The 23,028-nt window shown below is 37.3% G+C and overlaps 1 protein-coding gene across 2 annotated transcripts in view; it reads right to left on the bottom strand.

The window, feature by feature from the left end:
- Nucleotides 1–23,028, bottom strand: part of NUFIP1 (nuclear FMR1 interacting protein 1) — a 42,709-nt gene that overhangs the window by 5,035 nt on the left and 14,646 nt on the right. Inside the window, exons 6-8 of one of the 2 annotated variants that reach the window (XM_032294734.1) lie at nucleotides 18,173–18,265; nucleotides 13,558–13,751; nucleotides 3,965–4,081 (exon numbers count right to left, since the gene is read on the bottom strand). In XM_032294734.1, coding sequence (XP_032150625.1) covers nucleotides 3,965–4,081; nucleotides 13,558–13,751; nucleotides 18,173–18,265 — 404 coding nt within the window. The remainder of the gene's footprint in view (nucleotides 1–3,964; nucleotides 4,082–13,557; nucleotides 13,752–18,172; nucleotides 18,266–23,028) is intronic. The other variant, XM_032294735.1, reaches the window with a different exon arrangement.

The raw sequence follows: 23,028 nt of genomic DNA, 5'->3' as shown, positions 1-23,028 counted from the left end.
CCCTACCCATACCAAATGTTACAAAAAGAAAACCACAGACCAATATCCCTCATGAAGATGTATGCAAAACTCCTTAATAAAATATTAGCAAATCAAATCCATCAATATATTAAAAGGGTAATAGATCATGACCAAGTAGATTTTATCCTAGGAACACAGGCTGGTTTGACAACTGAAAATCAATTAACATTTCACCATTATTTATGAATCAATGTGATATGACAAAGAATTCTAATCTAGAAGTTGGGAGACAGGGTGCAATTGCCTAGACAAGAGTGGCAAAATCTGTAATAGTCAAACATTACATAGGACTGAATGTAGAAATTACATTTGAAAAGAAGTATAGGGACAAGTGTTAAAAGCAGACTCGTGCCAGACTGTTGAGTCCTAGTTCCATCACTTACTAGCCATGTGACCTTTGGGCAAGCTACTTCTCTTTACCTAAATTTCTTCATTATAAAATAGAGATGATAAATAAGAAAAATCAGAACACCACTTTCTCTTATCTCCTTCCCTGTCAAGTACCGATCACTCAATTCAGGAACACAAAATCAAATGAATCAGAGCTTATAATTATCAATTTCTACTAAGAATTGAGGACGGGGACTAACATTTGTATTTTTCTCTTTCTTGAGATTTACTACATTTTCCAGCTGAGTATGACATATTAATGTAAGGTTCACCAATTACATTTTAAATATAGCCATTCGGTTCTATCAAACGTTTAACACTCTTTTTGGTTTGCAGCCTTCTGAAACAGTCTTTAATTTGGAAATCTTCCCATCATAGCCAAATTGGTTTGAGGAAACATAATTTTGGGGAGTTGTAAAACTGTGCTTAAATTCCAATACAGTTTTAAAAATGCTAAAATGCTAACATGCAGAACAGATATTAAACCAACCCATTTGGAAGTATTTCTTATTAAATCTATATCTTAGTGATTCTTATAGCCCCAGAAGTATTACCTCTTCCTTTGCTTGAGTCTTACTTGAGGGACCCTTTCCTTGTTTAAAAATCTTTCCAGAAAAACACTATTCATGTTTAAGATTCCAAACACTTTCATGTTAATTCTTAAGTCAAGACAGATCTTAATTATGAAGACACAATTGTTAAACTCTGGTAGAAAGAAACAGACTATTCCTATACATTTAGAACCCATGTAAATAAGCAGTGTTCTAGATACTATTTCATGGCTCAAAAGCCCACTTTGTTTCCTTGGTTTATTTATTTAAAACTCCCTATGTGTCAATATCCTATCCAACAGCCCAGAATTAATACTGCAATCTAGAAATTTGCTAGCAACCTGCATGGCTTTATAAAGCTGAATTCAACCTATATAAAATAATTCTTAAGACTTAGGAATGTGAAACAAGAGTTTTCTTCTTAAAGTAGGACATTTTAACAATTAGTCAAAATAACTTCATACAAAATCATATATATCTTTTAACAGATAATATCTTCTGCTGTTACATATAAAAGTCTATGTATCGCTCTGCAGGATGACAATAAATGCCAAAGACAGAAAGACAATGATGGAAGGCAAAGTAAGTTGGCTTCTTTGGACTTTTAAGTCTCCAAACCTGCATTTTATGTCAGGTCTGCTACATACTAACTTGCCAAGCTTATGTCCCCACCCCCACTTTTTTTTTTTCAGACAGTTTCTTACTCTGTTGCCCAGGCTGGAGTGCAGTGGCACAATATCAGCTCACTGCAACCTCCACCTCCTACGTTCAAGAGATTCTCCTGCCTCAGCCTTCCGAGTAGTTGGGATTATAGGCATGCACCACCATGCCCAACTAATTTTTGTATTTTCAGTAGAGAAGGGTTTTCGCCATGTTGACCAGGCTGGTCTCAAACTCCTGACCTCAGGAGATCCACCCGGCTTGGCCTCCCAAAGTGCTGGGATTACAGGCGTGAGCTACCGCACCCAGCCAAGCTTATCCTTTCTAAGCTTAAGAGTCTATAAAATAAAAAGGTGATCTCAAAGATCCCTTCTAGTTTCCTTTCTTCCTGCTAATTTAAAATAATGGCAGTCTCAAAATAAAGACATGAGTATAAAAATGCTGTTCCATCTTAAGAGATAGAGAAGAAAGCATTAGTCCAGCATGTTTTTATGGGATTCTATAATTCTGGTAATAGTTTTCTTTGTTATCACCTGTTACGAATACAACTGATAAGTAGGAAATGTAATATGTGTTTAAAGAATAACTCCATCTTCATACCAGTGTATGAGAAACAAGAGTACAAAAATGCTGTTTTTCTTAAAATTAAAAAGAGGCAACCATCTGTTAAGGAATACTCTGATAAAGCCACAGCAGCTTATATTTCAAAATTTAAGTAGCTATTAAGAAGCTACCATAGCAAGCCATGACCCACTTAAAAAAGAAAAAAACTTCCCATGTTACAGATACATATAAACATTATCTTTCATATTAAAGCCTCATGGCTCCTTATTCAACATCTTCCAAATACATAAACATTGATTAGCCTAGTCAACATTAAAAGTGCTGCCATCTCCAATCTCCATCAAACTATATTTCTTTTTTCTTTTGCTTTTTTTGAGCTGGAGTCTTACTCTGTCACCCAGTCTGGAGTGCAGTGGCACTATATCAGCTCACTACAACCTCTGCCTCCTGGGTTCAAGCAATTCTTCTGCCTCAGCTTCCCGAGTAGCTGGGACTACAGGCATGTGCCGCCATGCCCGGCTAACTTTCATATTTTTTGTAGAGATGGAGTTTCACCATGTTGGCCAGGCTGGTCTCAAACTCCTGACCTCAGATGATCCACTCTCTATGGCCTCTCAAAGTGTTGGGATTACAGGCATGAGCCACTGTGCCCAGCCCATCCAATTACATTTGAATCTTCTCTTCATTCTATATAAACACTTTAAGACCTATATTCTTTTTTTTATTTTTATTTTACTTTAGGTGCATACTATATCTGCCATTTCTCCCCATGTTATCCCTCCCCGCCCCCAACTGTCTCTCCCCTACCCCCCCAACTGCCCCCAGTGTGTGATGCTCCTCTCCCTCAGTCCATGTGTTCAAAGACCTGTATTCTTATCCTCAGTACAGCTCCTAGTTGATTATACACCTTGTTCTGAGACATACACATGAATTCTCTCACGGCTGGTAAAGTCTAAACAAAATTACCACACAGAGCCAGGTTTCCATAATAGTAGGACATAGATTTATTCATTAAACACATGCTAGATTATTGATATAAACCTTGGATTAAAAACTGCCACACTGCATCAGATCAAGAGCCTGCTCATGGCTCTTTCAGGTAGCCCTGAAAGACATGCTGTAGGAAATTAAACTGGTTTATCACAATTAAATTTCATAGTGAAGCCTCACACATTATCATCTGTGACATTATCTTTAAAAGTAAGACATCTATCCTGAACATTACTGACTTCTCAGAAAGACTCTTGAAAAGATTCCAATTCTTCCAACCTTTCAAATGCACAAGCTAATGCAACCACAAGTATAGGTAAAGTTGTTGTGTTTTCCAAATGAAATAATTTATGTAAACATGCTCTAGGAAGAACAATGCCTTATGCATTAAAACAATTTTCTCATACTCTTTGTCATAAAGAACCTCTCTCCATCTACCAAAGATGCTATAAACATGTTATAACAAGCGTTCTTGAGAGCACAGAGAAGAAATGAATTTTCTTTTTGCCATTTCTTTTAGAATTTTCTTCAATTCCATTAGTGGATATTCTCTCTTTCCCTTCCTATCTTTCATTATATTGTATTTTTTGCCTTTTTCTCCCAGAGTAGCAACACATTTCTTTATTACTCCAGAGTTCCTTTAACCCATGTTAACTTTACTTCTGATTCAAATGAAAAAGGAATTTGAAGACCAAATAAAGAATGCACATCCTGAATGTTATTAATACACAGTATGTACCTAAGGCAAAAAGCAACAAAACCCTGTAACAACACACACCATGACTTACCTTCTGGCTCACTCTCTGACCCTGAAAGATTGCCATAGCTACTCATTAGTGAGCATAAGGCTGGTGTCACTTCCTTGGGTATGACAGAACGTTGTGGTTTCTCCTCCTTATCAGACTCTGAAAAGAAAAGAACTGAGATTCAAAAGTGTACATCAAAACATCTACCACCATAAAAAAGCTGACCATCTCCCACTCCTTCATTTGCTAGTGAAAACTGAGTAATTTCTGATCACTTCCTCAATCTTTCCAAAAAACTAATTCTAGGAGGTCAGAAACATTCTCCCTTGGTTTACACATCTTCATGGGCAGAGAAACCATTTGCCCCAGAGGAGACAGTGGGGCAAATGGAAGCTTTACAGAGCTCAGTTACTTAGCATGCTTCACAGGTTATACAATCTGGATGTGCTCTAAGTTAATTACATAGTCTTTGCTGTTCCTTTACAGATAGTAAGAAGGCCAAAACTTTATTCAACTTCACTGGATTTGGGATCACTGACTCTGAAAATTAAGTTTAGAAATAAATAAAATATTAAAATATCTATACTTTTAATTGTTTTCAAGACTTTTTCGGGATCCAAATAATATTCAAACCATTCTAGAGGCTTAGTCAAACAGAAATGCTGAAATTAATCCACCCAAAGTTTTTTTGGAGACAGAGTCTTGCTCTGTCATACAGGCTGAAGTGCAGTAGTGTAATGTCGGCTCATGACAACCTCCGCCTGCCGGGCTCAAGCAATCCTCTTACCTCAGCCTCCTGAGCAGCTGGGATTACAGGCGTGTGTCACTATGCCCAGCTAATTTTTTTGTAGTTTTAGTAGAGTTGGGGTTTCACCATGTTGGCCACTCTGGCCTCAAACTCTTGGCCTCAAGTTGATCCATCCACCTTGGCTTTCCAAAGTGCTGGAATTACAGGTGTAAGCCACTGCACCCAGCCCACCCAAAGTTTTTATTAATTAAAACTTCTAAGAACTTAAATAAACAAGAAACCATGAGAATTTACCAAGTATAATAATAAAGTGCCTGCCAAAGGTAAAGTGTTTGATCTGGGCCCAGCAAGCCTGGTTGTAGCCCCAGGACAGCAACTATTACATTTCTTTCTGGCATCTCTAACAAAGTATTAACTCTATTCTAGACAACCAATAAAAATAAGGCTTCACTGAAGACAATAAGTAATTTGTCTATTTAATTAACCAACTCTACCCAAAACCAACATAAAATGTTTCAAGACTGAGCATTCAATGTTCACCAAATCAGTCTAGGGGAAACCAAAGCATGCCAATGGGAAATGGGAATATCCATTTATGTGAATATTAAACAGCCAGCTTCTGCTGAATGAAGCTAAATCCTCTCTCCTCACTACCCACCATCATACCTACAAAAGTACTCCTTGTCAGTTTTAAGCTAAAATACCTTTTCTCCTGATTAATAAAGGGAAAGTAAAGTATGCAGTTTATATATGTGAATTACTAGTAGATTAAGCAGAAATCTATCACAGTGTTAGTATGGAGACTTTCCATTCATTGGTTAAATAATTAAAGATCATTTATTTCCAAGCCTCAAAGGTAACAAAAAGTACAGTAATAGTTGAATATTATGCTCTTCAAAAGCATGATCTGACCTAATCCTAGGTATGTGATGAGTGATGAAACAAAAATCCAGAGAATTTGAGTAACTTTTCCTTAACACAACTATAAATTAGTTGGGTCAAATTTAAAGCCTGGCTATCTGACTCCAAATCCAAATTGCTATCAGTGAGCTAGAATGCTTCCTACAGACATATAAAGTCTTCTTAAAATGAAGCCATCCTATCGAAGTGCTTCTATGGTCCACGATAATGCTAATAATGTCTTCTAGCTATAGCTCCATTCCCTTTTATAGTCAAACTCCAAATAGTTATTTGATATACAGTCATACCTTGGAGATATTGTGGATTTGGTTCCAGACCACTGCAATAAAGTGAATATGGCAATAAGGCAAGTCATACAAATTTTCTGGTTTCTCACTGCATATAAAAGTTATGTTTACACTACACTGTAGCATATAACGTGTACAACAGCATTATGTCTTAAAAAACAATGTTTGTACCTTAATTTAAAAATATTTCATTGCTAAAAAAATGCTAAAAATCATCTGAGACTTCAGGAAGTTGTGATATTTTGCTGATGTTGCTGGCTGCTGACTGATCAGAGTTGTGGTCTCTAAACGTTGGGGTGACTGTGGCAGTCTCTCTGCCTTGACTGCTATTCCCTTAGGTTATCAGCTCCTTATTTCATTCAGATGCCTTAATGTCACCGTATCAGAGATGCCTTTATTGATCACTCCAGATAAAACAGCATATCCTCTTCTCTGACTACCATTCTCTATTCTTTTATTTAGCTTCATTCATCTTTATAATTCCTTTTTTTTTTTTTTTTTTGAGACTGAGTTTCACTCTGCTGCCCTGGGTTCAAGTAATTCTTCCCTTACCCTCCTGAGTAGCTGGAATTACAGGCACTTGCCACCAATCTGGACTAATTTTTGTACTGGCCAGGCTGGTCTTGAATTCCTTACTTCAAGTGATCCGCCCGCCTTGGCCCCCCAAAGTGCTGGGATTACAGGCGTGAGTCACTATGCTTGGCTCCCACATTTTCTGTATTACCTTTATAATCAGAAAATAACAGAAAAAAAAAAAAAAAAAAAAAAAAAAAAAACAAAGGGAAATTGACCCTGAAAAACTATAATCTTCACAATCTAATTAATGAAGCAAAGGGCAATGGCCTACACAATCCTTTCCCTCCTCCCTTCTTTTTTAAACTTTATATTTTGAAACAATTTTGGATTTATACAAGTGTTGCAAAGATGGTACAGAGTTTTCATATACCCTTCATCCAACTTCCCTAATGTTACAATCTTACATAACCAAAGTACTTTATCACAGCTAAGAAGTTAACACTGGTACCACACTAGTATTTAAACTACTACAACACTGTACTGTAATTTCACCAGCTTTTCCACTAATATCCCTTTTCTGTTCCAGGATACAATCTGCCATACTACATCGCATTCAGTTGTCTTGACTCCTTAATCTTCTCTAAATCTGTGACAGTTTCTGAGTCTTTCCTTGTTTTTCATAAACTTGACATTTTGAAGATTATTGTCAGGTATATGTACAATGTCCCCCCATTTGGGTCTGCCTGACATTTTTGAAGATTAGACTGAGGCTATGAATTTGGGGGAGTAATACCACAGAGATGTGCCCTTCTCATCACATCCCAGGGTCCATGATGTCAGTAGGACTAATTACTGGTAATGTTGACCATTAAGGTAAGAAAACTCTGCTTTCTCTACTACACAGTTACTATTTTTCTCTTTCATTATTCTATTTCTTAAAATGAGTTACTAAGTTTAGCTCACACTCCAGGGAAGAAGAATTAAGCTTCAACTCAAGTAAGGAGTATCAAAGAATTTTGGACATATGTTAAAACCACAGTAATTAATAATTATTGTAACTAACAAATATTTTGGGGGGAGATATTTTGAGGCTATAACAAATAGTTTCATTTTAACATTTCACCACTAATTTTACCACTCATCAGTGGTTCCTGCCAAAAACAATTATTACTGTGGTGCTCTAATGCTGACTTGCTATTTCTCTCATTTCTTCTACATTTTTAGAATTCTTTTGTAAGAAAGATCTGTCCCTCCTCTCTCATATTTGTTTAGGCACTTAGAATAGACCCATGGATATTTATTCGATGGAGGGCTATAATTTATTATTTATTTTGTGGCTCCAATTGTTCCAACTTTGGCCATTGGGAACTCTTTCTGGTATCTTTCTCACATGCCCACATCTTCACATTTTTTGAACATTTTCTTACTTTCCGGCACCTTATATTTCCCCTGTCCCAACCCCAGAATCAGCCATTTCTCCAAGAGGCTCTGGTTCATTTACCAAGAGAATAGTATTTGGAAACCACAATTAGAGTGCTGGGTGTACTTATTCCCAGGAGGGTCACAAAGCTCACTATATTTGACTTACCCAAAGGGTAAGTTACAAATTCACACAAATAAACAACTCTTTCCCTATTTTTTCTTCTCCCCTCAGTTAAATGTTTAAGGGACACACCACATGTAGTAACACTTCGAAAAATACTGTCCTTTTGGCATTATCAGAACATCTTCTACAATGACTTTTCATCTCAAAAAAAAAAAAAAAGTGCCTGGGATCTACCTACCAGTTCTAATGCAGGCATTTTTAGCACCTAACTGTAAAGACTGTGCTGAAGGCATTGTACTGGCTGACAAATAATACTCAAGAAACCTCATTTTATAAAAGCAGCTAAAACATCTTTCTAAACTGAAAATATCAGTATAAAGATAGCAGCAACTGATCTGATAAAACCAGATTTCAGCATTTTTATAAAATTCTAGCTCAAACTACTTCTCTTACCATTAAAACATTAGTGACACTTTTTCTAGGGTAAATCTCACCCCTTTCTCTCATATATACACATCATGTTCCCCCATCCAAAAAAAAAAAATAATAATCTAATGCAATGATCTAAAAATTATCCTTAGACTATGAGTTTTTAGAAGGCAGGGAGACTCCTTGGAAATCCATGACATTTTAGTCAATTACAGTGCTCGGTGAGCCAAACGCAGGACCTTATAAATTCCCACCAAAAGAAAAGTAGCAAAATAACACTGCCCTTTGAATGTCTTGTTTATTCTAAACACCAGCTGTAGAAGCTTCCTATCTGGCTTCTTTCTAAAACTTATTTCTTTATTGATCTCCCCCACCCCCTCATGAACCCCCATCCCACTATTTCCTATTACCTTTATTGAGCAAAGCACAATTATATGTTCTACCCCAAGATTTGTAATTGAGCATTCTTTTAAAAATGTGATATAGTTTAAAAGTCACCCTCAAAATAGAGACTGTGCTTTATAGTCTCCAACTCTCTAAGAAGACAGTTAACAGTGGGTGTCCATGACACCCAATGTGCTGGGCCAGCTTATTTTCTTACTTTAATGTCTACCTTAAAACAACCTAGGTTATGCGAGCATATAGCTAGACTCACGTCCCAGTGTTCCACGACAATAGCTATATTTTAACAAATGACTAGTAAGTGGGGTTGCCTTTGTCTTGTGGATGCTGAGGCACTTCAGCCACAGATGCTCAATGCCACCTTACTGACCAGCTTTCTTTCTAGCTTAGACAACTAACTCAGTATTTAAAACTACAGGCTAGGAAAGCCATAAACTTGTCACATGTATATTTAAACAATGGCAACAAAATGAACTGGATGCTAACTAATGAGGCACCAAAACAAACAAAGAAAAAACAATCCTTAAGTTAGGCCATCCAGCAGAATACAGAAGAAAATAGAAAATACGCTACTAAGGAAATCTAATGACAGCCAATAAGCCACACGCAAAACTTATAAATTGGGAGACTCCAAATAAAAGCCTTTCCCATCAAAACAACGTTAATTCCCAATTCAAAGCAGCTGCACAATTACTGAGAATACACATACCACCAACTACAAAGAAAAGGTGAGCCCAGGCAAGGATTTTCTAAGCATGATCTGAAGTTTATGAAGATCCTCTAGAACTTCCGGTCTTGTCTAAAATCTGAGTGCTCATATCTGGATTAAGTTCTGAGCCGGAAAAAGGCAAAAAATGGAAGCAACTGGGAGAACTTTGTTCTTAAAGTGAGCTTAGTGCTGAAAAATGTCAACTGCTGTATGAGAACAGTGGGTCATGTTATCACAATGCTGGCCGCTGGTCTGCCACTGACAACTTGAATAACCAGATTTTAAGGTTGGCTGGCTCTGGCCCAAGGTAAGAGAAGATGCCTCCACTCAAGTGGAAGACATATATTGGAGAGTGGAGAATATTTGGGGCAGAGGTGTCTAATGTTTTGGCTTCCCTGGGCCGCACTGGAAGAACTGTCTTGGGCCACACATAAAATAACACTAACAACAGCTGATAAGCTTAAAAAAAAAACACACAAAATCTCATATTTTAGGAAAGTTTACAAATTTGTGTTGGGCTGCATTCAAAGCTGCCCTCGGCTGCATGTGGCCCATGGGCCATGGGTTGGACAAGTCTGATTTAGGACATATGAAAACAGGAGGATAAATTGCCTGTAGCTATACCTGCAGTGAAAAGTTAAATAACCTATGGTCTAAAACGGCGGTCCCCAACCTCTTTGGCAGCAGGGACCAGTTTTGTGGAAGACAACTTTTTCCAAGGGGGGGGGGGGGGGGGGGGGGGGGGGGGGATGGTTTCAGGATGATTCAGTGCATTACATTTACTGTGTACTCTATTTCTATTATTATTACATTGTAATATATAATGAAAGAATTATACAAAGCACCATAATGTATAATCAGTGGGAGCCCTGAGCTTATTTTCTTGCAACTAGATGGTCCCATCTTGGGGTGATGGGAGACAGTGACAGATAATCATGCATTAGATTCTCATAAGGAGCACACAACTTAAATCCCTCGTGTGCACAGTGCACAATAGGGTTCTTGCCCCTATGAGAATCTAATGCTGCCGCTGATCTGATAGACGGCAGGGCTCACTGGTAGTAAGGCAGCCAATGGAGAATGGCTGTAAATACAGATGAAGCCTTGCTTGCTTGCTGCTCCCTGCCTCCCCATCCCTGCTCCACTTCCCGGGGTTCTTAACAGGTCAAGAACGTGTACCAGCTACCAGTCTGTGGCCCAGGGGTTAAGAACCCCTGGTCTAAAACACTGATTTGGAAAATGTCAAAGTCCAGAGGAAATCCCAGGTAAAGAATAACATGAATTTAAATGACATCTTTCCTACAAAATGAAGCCACCATAATTTGATCATTGTTATTGTGACTTCCTTGGTTATGTTATAAAAATTAATAATTTTAAGGGCCGGGCGCGGTGGCTCAAGCCTGTAATCCCAGCGCTTTGGGAGGCCGAGGCGGGTGGATCACGAGGTCAAGAGATCGAGACCATCCTGGTCAACATGGTGAAACCCCGTCTCTACTAAAAATACAAAAAATTAGCTGGGCATGGTGGCACGTGCCTGTAATCCCAGCTACTCAGGAGGCTGAGACAGGAGAATTGCCTGAACCCAGGAGACGGAGGTTGCGGTGAGCCGAGATTGCGCCATTGCACTCCAGCCTGGGCAACAAGAGCGAAACTCCGTCTCAAAAAAACAATCACAAAAAAAAAAATAACAATAATAATAATAATAATTTTAAAAATATTCAAAATTATAAATTTGTAGCTTATATGGATAATTTTTATATTCAAGATCTATGTAGCTTATATGAACTTGTGGCTTATATGGATAATTTTTATATTGAAGATATATGTTCTCATCTTTGACCCTCAAAAAAGGCATGTTCCTATCCTTGACGCTCAGTATAGGTAAGGGTTTCAACATTTAAATCAAAACAAAATTATTTGAGATCTTTTTGTTTTTTTCTTTTGAGACCAAGTTTTGCTCTTGTCACCCAGTCTGGAGTACAATGGCGCCATCTCAGCTCACTGCAACCTCTGCCTCCCGGGTTCAAGAGATTCTCCTGCCTCAGCCTCCTGAGTAGCTGGGATTACAGGCATGTGCCATCACACCTGGCTAATTTTTGTATTTTTTGTAGAGACAGTGTTTCACCATGTTGGCCAGGCTGGTCTCGAACTCCTGACCTCAGGTGATTCACCTGCCTCATCTTCCCAAAGTGATTGGATTACAGGCATCAGCCACCATGACTGGCCTATGATCTCTCTTTCAACTGCTCCTCAGAATCCAACTGAATTATTTCTATCAATGAGGATGAGAGGGATTTAACACTGTTTCTCAAGCTAAGGCACCTACTGAGGACTAGCCAAGCTTAAATAGAAGCAAAATACAATCATCTTTTAGTTGTTTTACCAGATTAGTACATACTGAAATACTTTTTTTTTTTTAAAAAAAGGGGAAACAGAATTAACCATCTACCAAAGCTAAGTTAACAAAATGAAGACAACAAAGACTATCCAATATCAGAGTCTTAGAGTCCTCAAGTGTTCATTTAGAAAATTGCACAAAGTAAAACAATTATGTAATTTTCAAATTAGTAACTTACTGATTATAATGGTAGTCTTCACATTTGTGTTTTAAGTGTTTTAATGACATAAAGTTTATATTTGAGTACAGATGGTCTTTTGTCATCAAGGCCACACATTACAAGTCTGAAGAAGCATGTGAGCGCTCTCTAAAATTTTTTGAAAGAAAACAAACAACAACAACAACAATCAGTGCCCAAGAGTAAACTCAGCACTGGCTCAAAATATCATCTGCCTTTTTCTTGCTCTCTCCCACATCTCAACTATCCTAGACTCAAACAATTTTTTTTTACACAAATTCAGGCTTCATATTTAGAGGATGTATAGTGTACTGGTGGAGTCAGACTCATAAGTTCAAATTCTCATTCTGCCACTAATGAGCACAATCACTAACATAAACTATTAGGTTGATGCAAAAGTAACTGCATTTTTACTATTGCTTTCAATGGCATAAACATACTTAGTCTCTACGTTCCTCATTTCTAAAATAGAAACAGTAACGGTATATGTGTAAAAGGTTGTCATGAGAAGACTTCATCTATACAAAGCATACAGAGCTCAGTAAGTGTTGACATTAATTTATAATCATTAATATTATTAAATTTTCTTATACTTAGCCCAATATTCCCTTATGCCATGATCTTTTTCCATCCAAATTCAGCCAACAAAGTAGCTATCCTCTCTTTTCTTGCCATCCATAAGTTCAAAAACTTGCCATGTGATTATCACAGAAGCCAACATCATCCAAACTAAACAGGCTACAATCAAACCCTTCAATGTCAGTAATGTTAGTTCACTCACTAATAATCTTTGGGTATTCCTTTGCAGTGCAAAGTATTTGCAATTAGGTAAAGCCTCACAATGTTACTGGAAAAAAAGGTGGTGTATTTACATATACATTTTAGTTTTTCAGAAAGAGAAATGGAGTCTCAAAGGCTGAACGATATCTACATGTAATAGCAGCATTGTAATACTTTCATTTTTCAACTAATAAGCAAGTTAAATTGCCCTATGCATTTCAGAGGAAATTCAAGGACAAATATGTATAAATATAATCTATGCTCTGAAGAACAGTACTAATCAAACATAATGAATTAGTATTACTTGCACAGAGATCATGGTCATACTCAGTAGCATAAAGTATACTGACTTCCATTAGAATTGCTGCTTCATAGGTGAAGGGAAAATCCACATATTTGGGCAAATTTGAATGTACAGCATTAATACATTGAAACAATCTTAAGAAATTTCTATGATTATATCATACTAATAAAAATTATCCAGCAAATATAGTCTTTCTGCCATAGCCTCCCTGCCCCATGTACCCAACCAAGACTCAGAAAAGATGTTCTAAAATGCGTTTTAAATAAGATACTCCTTTAAAAAAAAAAACAAACAAATGCATCATTTTGCATTGTTACACACTTGACATTAAACTTTCCACAAACAAGGCTGTGAATAATCAACTTCAGCATCATTGTCTATACACTTACAAACATGTTATTTTCCTGTTTAGCTTACCAGAATCACTGTTTATCAAAACACCAAGAGGATCTGCATTTGCCTCAGGTGGACCTCCTGGCTTCAACTCACTCAAGTGACTGCCTGGTCCAGTGACTGCTCTCTGTCTAGCATTGTCGTTTTTCCATATGTGATTCTTGCCAGGACTTCTGATCTTTGCCATTTGTGAATGTCTGGACATCCCCTTCATCTTGCTGGAGTAAGAAAATTGCAATTCTTAATACAAAAGGCACTGACCTTCCAAGAAAATTCTGAAAAAGACTACTGGATACAAAAGAAATCTAGTTGTAAAACTGGTAACTTGTAGCCTACCTAGTACATTAAAGAGACCAAAATAAAAGAAATTCCAGTGACTTCCAAAGACAGAGAAGCTTATGGTAGAACTTTAGAAGGACAATACCCCACACAATATACCACACGTTATTGATTCTAGGCCGCAAATTTCTACCCATATTGTTATCCTTCTGAAATTGGGCTGTGTCGTATTATCATTAAAGGCCAATTTAACTGGCAGCATTCTTTCATTCTTCTATTACAAATGAAAGCATTTCTTTGAGTTTATAAAGTATGTTCACTTTTGTCTATTCTTTATTTTTTTTTTTTTGAGATGGAGTCTTGCGCTGTTGCCCAAGCTGGAGTGCAATGGCACGATTTTGGCTCACTTCAACTTCTGCCTCCTGGGTTCAGGCGATTCTCCTGCCTCAGCCTCCCAAGTAGCTGGGATTGCAAGCACCTACCAGCAGCCTGGCTAATTTCTGTATTTTTGTAGAGACAAGGTTTCATCATGTTGGCAAGGCTGGTCTCAAACTCCTAACCTCAGGTGATCTGCCTGCCCCAGCCTCCCAAAGTGCTGGGATTACAGGCTTGAGCCACTACACGCAGCCTTGTCTACTCATTTGAAGCTTCTGAAGCATTTACAAGTATGTCTTGACTTTCTGAAGCATTTATAAATGTCTTGTTTGAGCTTCACAAACCCTCTGAAATAGGGAAGACAGGTACTATTGTCTCTACTTTATAGGCCTATCACAATACATAGGCCTATCACAATTTCACAGCCAGACCAAATCAAGTACTCTCTCAACAGCTACAACTACTTTTAAACAGAAACCCATGTATCAGCCAGGCTCGGTGGCTCACATCTGTAATTTCATCAGCACTTTGGAAGGCCAACCAAGGTGGGTGGATCACTGAGCTCAGGAGTTCTAGACCACCCTGGGAACATGGTGAAACCCTGTCTCTACTAAAATACAAAAAAATAAGTCAGGCATGGTAGCAGCAGGTGCCTGTAGTCCCAGCTACTGGGGAGGCGGAGGCACAAGAATTGTTTAAACTCAGGAGGTGGAGGTTGCAGTGAGCCAAGATCGTGCCACTGTACTCCAGCATGAGCAACAGCGAGAGACTCCATCTCCAAAAAAAAAAAAAAAAAAAGGAAAAAGAAAAAGAAAGCAAGTATTTTTGTGAGCATCTTTTAACTTAAACCGTGTGGGGCAGGAGGTGCAGGAGACAGTTAAAAAAGGTTTCTTCATGGTAGACAACAACACAAGGTATTCTTTGGTGGGACTGAGTTTTCACAAAGACAGGCTTTGCCAGTTTGCCATTTATCATGCAAATTTTATTTTTCCTTAATAATGGAGGCTGCAGTAAATAGATTAATTAGAAATCTGTATCTAAATCTCAATTTTGTCACTTACAGGCTGTGTCTGTTATAAATATTTGTATGCCTAAACCTGTTTACTCTTTTAAACAGAATGGGAGTCACAGGGGCATGGAGAGAATTAAGATAATATAAATATAGTACTTCACAGAGCAAGGTAACACATGAAAACCTTAATAAATGGCAGTTTACTATCATAAAATTTTTGAAATAATTTGTTAAACCAACATGATTAATTTATATATCTGCAATTCAGAGATTTTTAATCCTTTTAGGGTCACAATAACCCTGGGAGAATCTCATTATAAAAAATTAATATATATAGTCCAAATTTTGCAGAAAGCCATGGACCAATCTCCAATGTCCATCCACAGATGTCAGACTAAGAACCCTACAGGGTCACTGCAAAGAAAAGAAGTATAGCTTCTGCCTCTGGTCCACTGACCCCATGAGGATAATGAAGAGGTGCCACTTTCCGTGGGCTCCCATTCACAGATGCCTTCCCTGTATCTTTTCTCTTATAGCATGTGACTGCAGCTAGCTTCTGAATGATCATTATTAAGGTATTCACTAATAAATAGTAAGTTAGGAAGATCCTTCAGTAATGACATCTATAAGACTTAATTGAGAAAGTAGTATATCTGGTATTAGCACTCCATTTCACCTTCAAGGGAATAGTTCTATCACGATTTGACAATCATTTGAAAAGAAAAGTTTATTTAATCCACCATCTAAAAATAGTTTTAAAAGGCATAATGTAAATAAAAGTGTAGATGTACATAAAATGGAGATATTAAGGAATAATTTTAACTAAAAAGCTAATTGAGAGGAAAACAGAATACTAAAAAAAAAACATGCAAGGCTGGGCGCGGTGGCTCAAGCCTGTAATCCCAGCACTTTGGGAGGCCGAGGCGGGTGGATCACGAGGTCAAGAGATCGAGACCATCCTGGTCAACATGGTGAAACCCCGTCTCTACTAAAAATACAAAAACATTAGCTGGGCATGGTGGTGCGTGCCTGTAATCCCAGCTACTCAGGAGGCTGAGACAGGAGAATTGCCTGAACCCAGGAGGCGGAGGTTGCGGTGAGCCGAGATCGCGCCATTCCACCCCCGCCTGGAAAAAAAAGGTAAAACTCCGTCTCAAAAAAAAAAAAAAATAAAAGACAAGCAAAAGAAGGTAAGAAAAGAACAAAGAACAAATTAAAAACCCAACTATATTAGGAATTACATTAAATGTAAATGAACTAAGCACTAGTTAAAAGGCAAAGATTTCAGTTTGGATTACCAAGAAAAAGACAAAATTATACAATATATAAAAGATACACTCTAAATATAGATACACTCTAAATATAAAAAGTTTAAAAGTAATAGGTTGTTGAAAACATGATCCTATCTCCACTGCATTATATTGCCAGATTTATCATAAGTTAGATGACTATTTCTCAGTGGATCTGTTTGTGGGCTCTATTCTGTTCTATTTAGCAATTTATCTTTGGCCAACACCACATTATCGTTATTACTCTAACTTTCTTAGTTGCTGTTCTAGAGCCTCTGTATTTTCATATGCAATCATCCGCCACATAATGACATTTTGGTCAACAATGGACCACATATATGACAGTACTCCTAGAAGATTATAGCAAAGCTAAATAATTCCTAGTAATGTCATAAAATCATAAAGTGAAAAATTACTTTTATAAAATAATTTACTGTAGCCTATGGGTACAAAGTTTGTAATGTCTACAGAAATGTACAGTAGCATCCTAGGCCTTCACATTCACTCACCCTCACTCACTGACTCACCCAGGGCAACTTCCAGTCCTGCAAGTTCCATTCATAGTAAATGTCCCATTCAGGTATACCTTTTTACCTTTTTTACCTTTAATGGTGTATTTTTACAGAAACTTTTCTATATTTAGATACACAAATACTTAGCATTGTTTTACAATTGGATACAGTAACACACTGTACAGGGATGTAGCCTAAGAGCAATAGACTTTACTGCACAGCCTAGGTATGTAGTAAGCTGTATTCTCTAAGTTTGTGGAAGTACACTCTATGATGTTCATAATGACAAAATTGCCCAATACATTTCTCAGAAGGTATCCCTGTCATTAAGTGACACAACTGTAATTTTAAAGCTTACCAATGTCCCCTATCCCTCCTCCACCAAAAAAACAACAAAAAACCTTGCTGGAATTTTGACTGTAATCAATTTGGGGAAGAACTAAGATAATTACATTGTTTTCCAGTCCATGAATATTATATATTGCTCCATCTATACAGGCCTTGAATTTTTCTGAGCAATGTTTTGTAGTTTTGAGTATAGAGTCTTGCAAATCTTTTGTTAGGTTTATTCCCAGGCATTTGATGCTATTTTAAATGGTATCTTTTAAATTTTCACTTTTTAATTGTTTGTTGCTACTTTATAGAAATAGAGTTGATTTTTTAAATATTGATCTTACATGTATTTGGCAACCTTGCTAAATTCATTTATAAAAGTGGTAACATCGGACATCTTTATCATGCTTCTAATCTCAGGGGAGCAGGTATCTCTGGAAGAATAAAATGGATCGCCTCTGGGAAGGAAACTAATTAGGTGGGGGACAAAGATTGAAAGGTCTGGCCAGCGCGGGGGCTCATGCCTGTAATTCTAGCACTTTGGGAGGCCGAGGTGGGTGGATCACCTGAAGTCAGGAGTTCAAGACCAGCCTGGCCATCATGGTGAAACCTCAACTTTAAAAAAAAAAAAAAAAAGATTGAAAGGTCTTATTAACTATTTATTTTTTGAAAACCATATGAATATAGGGTAATCCTTATTTTAAGATATAATTATCAGTGCTATCAGGTTGGTGTCAAAAAAATAAATTTTTTAAAATTAAGTTACAAAAGCAAAGATTTCAGAATTGAGTACATAAAGATTTTAAGATTTTGATTTGTCATAAGCATAAGGAACTTACCCATACTGTGTTGTTGTCAATACTGCTCCTCTCTTTTCCTTTTCAAGTTTTAACTTTTTCTTCCTTTCAATATTGGCCAGAGTTGGATAGTTTCTAGAAAATAATAAAAGTTAATTATAATAGAGCATTTTGAGTACAGCTTTAAATAAGCAATCAAGAAATTGCTGAATTTAGAAATTTGGTTAACAACCAATACAACAAATCATTATAAACCTTTAAGTGCTTCTACAATTTTTTAAGAGGTGAAAAAAGTACATTATAACAATGTTACTGAAAGTGTGGACCAGCTGCTGATCCACAAATTTTGCTAGCAGTCTGCAACTAGATAAGGAGCGTGCCCTAGAATTTAAATCAAATATATCATACAACATGCTCAAACTGATCTAATTCATCTATTTGGCATGTACCTATAAATACTTTAAGAAAAAATTTAAGTCTATTCAATTTCTTATGCAAATACATGCTAAGTATATCAAAGTTACCAAGATTAGGAAAAGACAGTTCTCAAAATAGTCTATCAGGACAAGAAGAAAAGCACACAAACAGCTAAAACATGAGACAAAAGTACCCAAAAGGGTATAAAGATTTGGACAGTGGAAGGGCAAGATTATATTTAATTGGAAAAATCCATAAAGAAAAGAAATGAAAGAAATTGATCTTAAACGGTAACAGAAATCAGAGTGTGCTAAGTGGAGCAAACAATGCAAACCAAGACTTCAGAAAGTGAAAAAGACCAGGCGTGGTGGCTCATATCTGTAATCCTAAATCCTAACACTTTGGGAGGCCAAAGTGGGTGGATCACTTGAGGTCAGGCGTTCGAGACCATCCTGGCCAACATGGTGAAACCCCACCCATACTATAAAAATTCAAAAAATTAGCCAGGTATGGTGGCAGGTGACTGTAATCCTAGCTACTCAGGAGGCTGAGGCAGGGGAATAGCTTGAACCCAGGAGGGGGAGGTTGCAGTGAGGCAAGATCGTGCCACTGTACTCCAGCCTGGGCAACAGAGCAAGACTTTGTCTCACAAAAAAAAAAAAAGAAAAAGAAAAAGAAAGAGATATCTGGAGAATGGTAAGTACTTAATATGGTATGAAACACAGTCACAGGCAATCAGACTGGAAAGGGAGACACAGGCCAAAATGTGCCTTGAATACTACACTAGAAAGTTTATATTTAATTCAGCAGGTGATGGAGAGCCACAGAAAGTTATGAACAGGGAGAGACATATACAAGGCAGTGACTAAGATGAAATCTGACAGAAGTATGAAAGATGAATTGCTTTATTTTTCTGCATAGCTGTGTGGAGATGCAGACACCAAACTTTCGGGGTGAGGGCAATAGATTCTAGTCATATAAAAAACACAGAAGGAGGGGAACACAGCTCTCTACTACTAAGTCTGACTGCTGATCAAAGTAATTTTTTTTTTTAAAGACGGGGTTTCACCATGTTGGTCAGGCTGGTCTTGAACTCCAGACCTCAGGTGATCCACCTGCCTTGGCCTCCAAAGTGCTTGGATTACAGGCATGAGCCACCACGCCTGGCCAATCAAAGTAAATTTTGAGAAACATCAACAAATGTGCTTTGTCACTGCTTCTAGAACACTTCTCTACCTTTCTCCTTTTTTTAACATTTGCATTACTGACTTGAATAGCACAGACAATATATAAAGCCTATGGGTGGGCCACACTGAAAGACAGCAATGGAAATGACATTGGGCAAGTGGTTAAGTAATCAGAAAAAAACGCAATGAATTTCAATGAGGACAGTGTGAAGCAATATATAACCAGTCAAGAAAAATAGACTCCATAAATAAAAGATGATGAATGTACAAACTATAAATAAACATAAGAGGAAAAGATCAAGGTCATAGGAGATAAAAATCTGACAGCCAGTCAGCAACACATGACTACATTTTTGGAAAGCAAATATCATCTAAGGTTATATGAAGTAGACTCTGGCACTTGGACAAGTGTGAAATCTTCTTCCCAGGATACTCAAAAGTAGTCAGATACTCTCAGGGACTGTGTCCAGTTTCATATTTCTAAACTAAAGGAACATGGAAGGAAAAAAAAAAAAAAGACTTGGAAGGGATTCAGAAGAGACTCAAAGATGATTAACAGGATGAAAAATAAAACCTCCAAAGAAAGATGAAAGGAACCGTTTGCAGCCTTTAAAAGAAGATGAGAAGCTACAAGAAAAACAGTTTCACAGAGAGGATTGGTCCAGTGGTTCTCAAGCTGAAGAGAATATGCAGAAGTAGAAATGAGAATATAATGATGACTTTGACAGCCCCCACAGTGGCAAGACATGTAACTCACAGCTACTAAACATCCTCTACAACTCTCAAAACTTCTTATTACTTACGTTTCTTCAACATTTTTGCAGAGTATTGCAGACTCTTACCATGTTGGGCCATATGCTACACGAGGTGCCAGAGAGCAGATGCTAAGTAACTGCTTTTCAATAGGAAAGAATTTAAACTTGTTATAGCAAATGGACTTTAGAGAAGATATAAGAAAGAATTCCCTAAATGAAACATCAAAGATTTGCAGAAACTCCTTTGGTGGAAGCCTTTTAAAACAGCTGATTTTCTCTTTCTGGTAGACTGCAGTATCATGTTCGTAAAGGTAAGGAAATTTGTCTTCCTAAAATTAAGTATCACATTCCTAAAGGTATTAAGATTGGAGTTAAAAAAGAGGTGTAGGGTTTTATTTTTCTTGGTGCTCAACTCAATAAAATCCTCTCCCAAAATTTATTCCATTCTTATTTATACAGAACCCAGAGATTTAAAACTAGGGGGAAAAAAAAGTTGATAGAAAGCAAATTAACCCAAAAAAGAGAAATCAGAAACACAAGACCTAGTAACACACATAAACAACAGGAGGAAGCCCCACTCCACCAACATAAAGCTGAGAAAAGTGAATAAGGAAAAGAAAGGAGCTCTGATGAAGGAGTTCAGGTTCCCAATGTACAAGAAATAACAAATCCAAAACCTATTGAAAAAAACAGAAATTATGTCTTACACTGCAGTTACATATATGTAAAACTTAGTCCATATCCCCTGCTAGAGAATGGATAATATGAAGTTATAAAGACTGTGACAAGAAAAATTTTCAGTTGGTTTCTCTATATTTTTATCTACTAAAATTATTTTCTCCCTGTACTTCTATCTTTCCCCAGTTCACTAAAATGAAATGGTCTTGAAACCATGCTCTTTTCCTTCCTCTCTTCTTTCTTTCATTTTTTACCTCATCTTCACCTTCTGCATTGCCTATACTTTATGCCCCCAGTGACAGTCTTTAAGCACTAGAAAGCCAACACATGGGCAAACCATGCTAACCATTATCTTAGCACAGAATCATTCTGGTCACATTATTCTCTCCACTTTTTTCCTTATGCTCAAATCATGACCATTTATTGGCTTTTCCCCTCTCCCACTTTTATTGAACCACAACTGCTTCCACACAAGCTACACTTTTGTACTTTTATTTCTTTCTGAACATCAAAGAGATGTAGCATTCTTTAGGAGCAGATCTCCTGGACTGGAATTCTGCATGAACCAGGGAAACAAAAGGACTTCCTCAGACCCACAGTTAAGTGTTGAAATACATTGTAAAACTACTCCACCTAGTGGACTCCCAGTCTGCTGTGAAAAATGTTCCACCATTTCTACAATAAAAGCAAGGTTTTGGAAACAAATCACCTCTCATTTTCCATAAAGCCAAATCATACAGCACTGGTACCGCACAGTTCAGGAATTAAGAAAGAACCACTTTTTTTTTAGTGGCTTTTCGGTGGTTGGGGGGGATGGTAGGGAAAGCAGGCTATTAGTAGAAGCCTTAAGTTATTAAATACAGTGGGTACCTCTGAGTTTGACTAACCTGAAAAATACAGAGATGAAGAAATAAAGACAAAGATGCACTTTTGTTAAAGATAAGGAAGCCATATGCCAAGCAAACCTTTACAATTTTCTTTAAGCTTTGAAATTCTTACTCTGCGAAATCTTTCACAAGCCTTTTCTAACACAGCAATTACATAAAGACTTTATTTTTCCTGAATGTCAAAGAATATAGTGGCTTCATCAGAAAGAATGCAGCTCTCACAGAAAGATTAAATTCATAAAAGGACTATTCGGCCATACCATGTGGAATTTACTCTTTTTAGGAGTTCAAGTAATATTTTTTAAAAATTGAGAATGACAGAAGTGTAGGAAGTAATATATTTTCATAATAAGGGCATTTTTGGTTTGTTTTTTTGTTTTCTATTGAGACAGAGTCTCACTATGTTGCCCAGGCTGGAGTGCCGTGGCACGATCCTGGCTCACTGCAACCTCTGCCTCCCGGGTTCAAGCAATTCTCCTGCCTCAGTCTCCCAAGTAGCTGGGATTACACGTGCATGCCATGATGACCAGCTAATATTTGTATTTTTAGTAGAGCCAGGGTTTCACCATGTTGGCCAGGCTGGTTTCAAACTCTTGACCTCAAGTGATCCGCCCACCTCGGCCTCTAAAATGGCTAGTAGGGGCAGTATTTGTGTATTTTAGAGAAATCTATCAAATGTACCAAAAGAGGAGCAACATTTCCCATATCTTCTATTAATAAAATATTCATATAGGAAAAAAATGAACACTTCAGAATATATTAAAGAGCAAGAACCTGAGAAACAAAATATGGAAGAACCTCAGATGAACTCAGCCAGTGCCTAAACAAATTCCAGAGCACTTACTAACCAGGCAACATCACAGGTACAAATAAACCTCATCCAGAATTGTCATCCTCACCCCATTTCCTCATTCCCTTTAAACACCTCTTAATTTCACAAACCTGTAACTTCACGTATTCCCTCAACAGATTTT

This window comes from Sapajus apella, unplaced genomic scaffold, assembly GCF_009761245.1.
Source record: "Sapajus apella isolate SASKATOON/1434 unplaced genomic scaffold, GSC_monkey_1.0 scaffold32, whole genome shotgun sequence".
Taxonomy (NCBI): Eukaryota; Metazoa; Chordata; class Mammalia; order Primates; family Cebidae; genus Sapajus; species Sapajus apella.
Note: the sequence above shows the minus strand (reverse complement) of the source record. Positions and strands in the feature narration are given on the sequence as shown.